The sequence below is a fragment of the Ursus maritimus genome, assembly GCF_017311325.1.
Source record: "Ursus maritimus isolate PB19 chromosome X unlocalized genomic scaffold, ASM1731132v1 scaffold_X1, whole genome shotgun sequence".
NCBI classification, from domain to species: Eukaryota; Metazoa; Chordata; class Mammalia; order Carnivora; family Ursidae; genus Ursus; species Ursus maritimus.
In genome coordinates, this window is record NW_024423319.1 from 79,260,228 (window position 1) to 79,268,064 (window position 7,837).

The window sequence follows — 7,837 nt, forward strand, 5'->3', positions numbered from 1 at the left end:
GATAGATAGATAGATAGATAGATAGATAGATAGATAGATAGATAGATACGTAGGTAGGTATTGCCATTTTATTACTTGTGGTTGTTTCCGGAGATTTTCTCTGATCCTTTCTTGTCTCTTTCTCTTTCACGGTTTGCTAATTTTCTTTGGTGATGTATTTGGATTTCTTTCTCTTTATTCTTTGCATACTTACTAGTGTTTTTTGATACATGATTACCATTATATTTGTATATAGCATCTTTTACGTATGGCAGTTTATATTAAGTTGATGGTTAAGTTTGAACCCCTTCTTCTCTCCTCCCCACATTTTAGGTATATGTTACTATATTTTATATACTTTTTTTTTTTTTTTTGCAAGTTCGTCGACACTGTCACTTTTGGTCTTTCCACTCATAGAGTCCTATTTAATATTTCTTACAGGGCTGGTTTACTGATCATGAGCTCTTTTAGTTTTTGTTTGTCTGGGAAACTATTTATCTCTCCTTCAAACTGAATGATAGCCTTGCTGGATAGAGTATTCCTGCTGCAGATTTTTCCCATTCAGCACTTTGAATATATCATGCCACTCCCTTCTGGCTTGCCAAGTTTCTGCTGAAAAATCTCCTGCTTGCCTTCTGGGTTTTCCCTTGTAAGTTAATGACTTCTTTTGTCTTGCTGCTTTTAAAATTTTTTCTTTTTCACTATATTTTGCAATTTTAATTACAGTATGTCTTGGTGTCAGTCTGCTTTTATTGGTTTTTTATGGGGGGGGTTCGCTGTGCCTCCTGGATCTGGATGTCTGTCTCTTTTCCCAAATTAAGGAAATTTCCAGCTATTACTTCTTCAAATAAATTTTCCGCCCCCTTCTCTCTCTTCTTCTGGGCCTCCTGTAGTACAGATGTTATTACGTTTGATCGACTCGCTGAGTTCCCTAAATCTGTTCTCATATTGCTAACTCTTTTCTCTCTTTTGTTCAGCTTGATTACTTTCCATTGCTCTTGTCTTCTAGGTCCCTAGTTTGTTCCTCTGCTTCTTCCATACTGTTGTTCGTTCCATCAAGTGTGTTTCTCATTTCGTTTATTGAACCTTTTATCTCTCCTATGCTGTTCCTTATCTCTGTGTTAAGGGTCTCATGCCTTCCACTCTTTTCTGAAGTCCAGTGAGTATCCTTATGATCATTGCCTTCAATTCTCTATCAGGCATGTTATTTACATCCATTTCACTTGGATTTTTGGCCGTGGCCTTATGCTGTTCTTTTATTTTGGATAAATTTATCTGTCTCTATTTTGTCTGCCTCTCTGTGTTTCTCTGTGTTAAGAAAGTTGTCTTCTGCTCTTGAAAGTAGTGATTTTATGAAGAAGTGGTCCTAGAGTGCCTTGGATTGCAGTGTGTCCTATTCACCAGACCATGGTGCTTCAGGAGAGTATCCTGTATGTGATGCTTATGTCTTGCTGTTTTGTCTAAGTTCCTTTTCCTGTTTGTGCAGCAGTTTGCACTGACTCACTCTGCCTTTTTTGGGCTGTACTTGCTCTCTGTGGTGTTAGTGGGACCCAGGCAGGCTAGCTCTGAGGGTGTGTATCCACTGGTGAACTTGAAAGTTGGAAGGCAGTGTTAGGAAAATGTGCACAGGACCACTAGTCTTATGCCAGGTTCCTCGAAGCACTGAAGCAGCTACGGGCATGCCTCACACCTGTGCACCAGGCAGCGGGGTGTGGAGTATGTGCGGATTTAACAGAATTTGCCCTGAGTAGGTGAGTCCTCAGGAGACCTCATGCTGTGGTACACTGCTAGCAAGTTAGGTAGCAGTTGTCTGTACAGCCTCACCTCCTGCAGGTTGCTCTGTTTTAGTTCTGGGGGCGGGGGGTGGAATGGCTCCCATCAGCTCTCCTTTTCAGAGAAATCCCCCAACATGCTCCTAAGTCATTATGAACAGATCTGTCTCCCGGTTGCCCTCAGCATTGTGTAAACTGCCGCTTTTATGTTGCTTCTTCATACAGACTGCTGTCTCTTTTAAGTGTGGTGACCCAGTGATAGTAGGCCCAGTGCTGAGTTGTCTGACTTTTAAAGCTCCAGGCTCCTAAGTCCCAGTGGTTTTACAAACCGATTCAGCCGCTCTGGTTTTTAAAGCCAAACGTTATGGGGATTATTCTCCCCATGTGAGCTTCCTGGTACAGCTGCCCGTTTCTCTGCCCTTGCTGTGTGCCCAGCTCCCTCCTTTCAGTGGGCAGCCTCCCTCTGTCTTTCTGACCTTCCTAAACTTTCAGATGCAGCTGCTTCTCTATATTTAGTTGTGGAGTTTGTTCTGCCAACCTTCGGATTGTTCTTCAGTTTATTGACTTGGATGTGCCGATGATACCTAGTTGTAAATGTAGGACTGGGTGAGCTCAGGCTCCTCCTACTCTGCCATCTTCCCAAGCTCCTCTTTGTACAGTGGGGTTTTTTTTAAGTACCTTCTACACCCAGCGTGGGGCTCAAACTCAACGACCCCAAGACCGAGTCGCATGCTCTTCTAGCTGAGCCAGCAAGGCACCCCTATACAGTGGTATTTTAGAAAATAGCTTTTAGGGGCGCCTGGGTGGCACAGCGGTTAGGCGTCTGCCTTCGGCTCAGGGCGTGATCCCGGCGTTCTGGGATCGAGCCCCACATCAGGCTCCTCCGCTATGAGCCTGCTTCTTCCTCTCCCACTCCCACTGCTTGTGTTCTCTCTCTCGCTGGCTGTCTCTATCTCTGTCAAATAAATAAATAAAATCTTTAAAAAAAAAAAAACCCTTCTTAAAAAAAAAAAAAGAAAATAGCTTTTATGTTATATCACAATAAAGTTGCAAATTGCAGTAAGGAGAAACTATACACAGTTTTCAGACTCTAATGCAACAAACCTAAAATTAATAACTTTTCTAGAAAGTTTTTCCCTTATGTTCTGTATCGGGAGAAACAAATTTAATAAACTATTAAGAAGACAATTCTATGTATAAAAACTGATAGGATATGCTTAAAAATTGTACTTAGGTTACAAAAACATAGATGAAATGCTTAAGGAACAGATAAAGGATTTATATGACAGCTAGTTATTATGGGAGAGGGGAGAGAATAAAATAAGCACAAACCTTTGGCCCACTTAAATTTGGAGAAGATGGACCAAACCAAAAATTAGAACCTCAAGTTTAGTCAAAATACACCAGATTCGAGTCAAGGAAAGAATAAATAATTTACTAAGAAGTATGAACAAAATTAGATTCGGTGTCAAAGAATTGCTTCACCTAACAATCTGGATATTTTTCCAGCAATTTCTTTCACACATTTAACACAGATGACTCCATTTCCACATAGTTTTTTTTTAGAATATTAAAACTGGGTGATGTGTTTTATTAAAAGTTTGTCTAAATCTGATTATTAGATATAAGAGCATGCATATCTCCACCAAAAAAAGATACATCTCACATTCATGTACAAAAATCTTAAATGCTATAAAATATATTTCTCCAGTGATAATCTGTGATGTTTAATTTGAGTTTATTGACAAGCCATAAAATACTTTCCAGGGTATTCACCTTGACAGCATTGGCTGGGGGGCAGGGTACACCACACACATTGTGGTCCATGTGAATGGTGCTCCCTGTGTCATACAGTGCCTACAGTTTTGCAAGGTAGCCGTGGGTTAAGACAGTTCATATGCTCTTGCTGGAAGATGTCGGTATTAGTTATGTAGAAGGGCTCCAAGGAGAGGAGTGTATCAGTACAGTTATGTTTTGTTTTTGTTTTTCCTTTTTAGATTTAGGAAGTTACAGACATTTAAAGGGTAACAAGCACCATAGGTAGCTCTTGTGACTCTTCAGGACAGGGAACCAGGTAAGTGATGACTCAATATGGTCTTATTGCTCCCCTCTTATGTCTACAGATGGGGAACAGGATGGAACATCTGCAAGTATGGATGCTTCTACCCAGGGCTTATTAGAAGGCATTGGGCTTGATGGTGACACATTGGCTCCCATGGAGACAGATGAACCTACTGCTTCAGACTCTAAAGGCAAATCTAAAATCACACCTGCTATGGCTGCCAGAATCAAGCAAATCAAGCCTTTATTGTCAGGTGAGTGATTTTCTTCATTCTACTCTCTTTTCTGGCTTTCAGAGCCTTAACCAGTTCTTAGACAAATTCAAATGATATGGCTCTGTTGTTTCCTTTAAGGAACTTGTAAACCGTGGTGGCTCATTTTTAGGTTGTATCTACTATGTTACAGGCTCTGTACTAACTGCTAGGGATACAGGGTAAGAGACTTGCTTCCTGAAAGCCATGTCTTTAATTCCTTCCTTGCTCCTCATTCTTCAACTACTGCAAATGGCTCGTGCTCTTATCATTTCGCTGAAATGACTCACCAGTGACCTGTTGCTAAGTCCATTGGGATACTTTTCAGTCCCCTACTCACTTGTCTGCAGCATGATAGTTGGCCCATCACCTCAGAATACTCTTTTCTTGGCTTCTGTGGTATTAAACTCTCCTGCTTTCCTCTTACCTGTTTGGCTACTCCACCCAGTCTCCTCTTATTTTCTCTGTCCCTTAAACATAGCTGGCAAATGACATGGTTGATTCATGTTCTAATAATGTCATTTTGGCAGCTCTGTGGAGACTACATTAACATGATATAAGATTGCATTAAAGATGTGCACTGATCTGTCTTTGTCTTCTTTTGCCTCTTAATGTAATATCAGTGTTTGGGGAACCTGTTTTGTATGTTCATTAGTATTTGCCACTTTCTGACACCTTAATGTAGAGAGAAAGGTGAAGACATAACTCCTGGAAATCTAGAGCTCTGCCCCAAAGCAAGCAGAAAATGGCCTTTGGTGGGGCACCTGGGTGGCTCGGTTGATGGTCTGACTCTTGTCAGCTCAGGTTGTAAGATCAAGCCCCACATTGGGCTCTGTGCTGGGCATAGAGCCTGTTTGGGATTCTCTCTCTCTCTCTCTCTCTCTCTCTCTCTCTCTACCACTCCCCTGCTCATGTGTGCACACGCACAGTCTCTCTGTAAATTAATTAATGTTAAGAAAGCCACTTATAAAATTTTTATACTTTTCCCAGTGATCTTTTTTCCTTTGGGGATCATATATTTAATGTTGTGATCAGACAATGTATATGTTCTTTCCTGGTCTTAAGTGGTTAACAGTTTTGCTATTTTTTAAGTTCTATAGGCATTTTAAGTGATTCTATAACCCAGTAGATGTATCATTTACCTAACTGGTTCATATTGATCTGTGGCTTTTTCTACAAAGTTGTTTTCAGCTCTGTACCTCCTTTAACAGTGTGTTTATCTTGTCTTTCACATTTGTTATATATCGAGTGCCAATATACTTACTTCTCTGTCTCCTGCCTTCAAAAGAGGCATTTATTCTCTGTGGAACATTGACAGTAATGTTAGTTATAATGAAACCATTCTGAGTATACGCTCATGCCTTATTCTGACTTTTGCTTTCTAGCATCCTCCAGATTAGGCCGAGCGCTTGCTGAACTATTTGGACTCCTTGTTAAACTTTGTGTGGGGTCTCCTGTCCGCCAGAGAAGGAGCCATCATGCTGCCAGCACCACCACAGCACCGACACCTGCTGCTCGATCCACAGCCTCAGCCCTCACTAAGCTCCTCACAAAGGGCTTATCTTGGCAACCTCCACCATACACACCTACTCCCCGCTTCAGGTGAGTTCTACTGGAGATACAGAATCTAATTGGTTCCTTTTCTGCTTAAGTGGAGAGTGAGCCACTGCACTAGAGGACTTGAAAGTTTCCCTGTTAACTCTAGATGTCTAGCCTACGTGCAGTTTAATGTACTTGTCTTGGTTCTTCTTAGTCTAGAATATAGAGATTTTTTAAAGCATTTATGATCAAACTGTATTTCAGTAACCTTGTATTTTTTAGTAGGTGAGAACTGTCACCTTTTTTGCCTTAGAAGTTTTAATCAGACTAGCCAGCCACCCATCTGAATTCCAGTCAGTCTCTCAGTCACTTCAGTACAATGTTAAATTTTACCCTAGGCATCTACATGAATTTCCCACCGCTTCTGTGACTGCCTCAGAGAAGGCTAAAATTTTGCTTTTTCCCCTCTTTCAGGCTGACATTCTTCATCTGTTCAGTTGGTTTTACATCCCCAATGCTGTTTGATGAGAGGAAGTATCCCTACCACCTTATGCTGCAGAAATTTCTCTGCTCTGGAGGCCACAATGCTCTTTTTGAGTAAGAATCAAGTTGCTTCACAGAGAAGCATTTCTTGGAGATTGGTCTTTCTGTGTGTCTTAGCAGCACGCAACTTTCTAAGTCACCTATCCTGTGACAGCGGGATACATAGAGACAGCTGTTAGTTGTACCCTTTCACATTCTGGAAACTAGCCATTTTTGTCTCAGTCTTCCTTGGAGGGTGGGATTCAGCCTGTCCTTGAGGTGTTTGTGTAAGGGTCTCTGCGTTTCCTCATCTGGTTTTTAGTGCCAGATGTATATATTTTTCCAATAGACTTATCCTTTTCTGTTGTTTCTCTGATAATTTTTCTGCTTCTCTTGGTCTGAAGATTCTAAGCAGAGTTTCACTTTTTTTATTGAAGTATAGTTGACATAAGTGTTATACTTGTTTCAGGTGTACAACATTGTGATTTGACAATTTTTGTACATTATGCAATGCTCATCACAATAAGTGTAGTTACCATCTGCTACCATACAAATTATCTCTATTCCCTATGCTGTACTTTCCATTTCTGTGACTTGTTTATTTTATAACTAAGTTTGTACCTCTTAATCCCCTTTACCTATTTCAGCCATCCCCCTACTCCCCTCTGCTCCCCTCTGGAAACCACTTTGGTTTGGTTGGTTGGTTGGTTTGTTCATTTTGGCTTTAAAAAATAAAGCTAAAAGTGGTAATTATTTTGCATTCTGTATATGTATCAAATCATCACATTGTATACCTTAAACTTAAATCTGCTATATGTCAGTAATACCCAAATAAATCTGGAATAAACCCTCCCCTCAAAAAAAGATAAAGCTAATAAATGTACAGATGTTGGACAGATTAGCAGCCATAGCTCCAAGAGGAGGGACATATAGTGGCAATATAGATACTGGGAACCTTCTGAATGCCGCTCTCCCCCCACCCCGATCTAAAATACTAATATTTTATCTCCATACTTTCTCTTATTTGAATTTTAGAACTTTCAATTGGGCTCTGTCCATGGGAGGCAAAGTTCCTGTTGCTGAAGGATTAGAACATTCAGATTTACCTGATGGCACAGGAGAATTCCTAGATGCCTGGCTAATGCTAGTGGAGAAGATGGTGAATCCCACCACAGTGCTTGAATCTCCACATTCACTGCCTGCCAAATTGCCTGGAGGTGTCCAGAACTTTCCACAATTCAGTGCCCTCCGCTTCCTTGTGGTAACTCAGAAAGTGAGTATTGAGCATTCTGAAACCAAGAGGGATTTCTCATGCTGACTAGGTAGCTCTCCCTCTTTTTGTCCTCCTTAATGAAATAACTTGATTGTTGGAGAACCATTGGATCCTACTCCCAGATAGGACTGCCTCACAGAAGGGGATAGAGACTACTGGAGAATTCCTTGTAATGTAAATATTTGGACTGTAAACTTGAGATGGGTACTTCAGGTTGGGTTAAATGCCCCTTCTCTGTGCTTCTTTAGGTCTCCTCAGTACTGACCTAGAGTTTTATTGTTGGCCCTGATCTTTTGTGGAAAGACTATCCCATAGGTCTTATTCCTCCAGTGGCTTTGAATTGAGACAAAATGATCTTCACACAGCTTTTCAAATGACTTCTAGGCAGCCTTTACTTGCATCAAGAACCTGTGGAACCGGAAACCCCTGAAGGTATATGG

The 7,837-nt window shown here is 40.9% G+C and overlaps 1 protein-coding gene across 6 annotated transcripts in view; it reads left to right on the forward strand.

The window, feature by feature from the left end:
- HUWE1 (HECT, UBA and WWE domain containing E3 ubiquitin protein ligase 1) overlaps positions 1-7,837 on the forward strand; it is a 161,316-nt gene that overhangs the window by 101,516 nt on the left and 51,963 nt on the right. For all 6 annotated transcript variants that reach the window (XM_040631320.1, XM_040631324.1, XM_040631329.1 and 3 more), the window contains 5 exons: positions 3,875-4,066; positions 5,449-5,665; positions 6,077-6,199; positions 7,160-7,397; positions 7,782-7,837. The exon at positions 7,782-7,837 is cut by the window's right edge and continues 178 nt beyond it. In XM_040631320.1, the coding sequence (XP_040487254.1) occupies positions 3,875-4,066; positions 5,449-5,665; positions 6,077-6,199; positions 7,160-7,397; positions 7,782-7,837 (826 nt within the window). The remainder of the gene's footprint in view (positions 1-3,874; positions 4,067-5,448; positions 5,666-6,076; positions 6,200-7,159; positions 7,398-7,781) is intronic.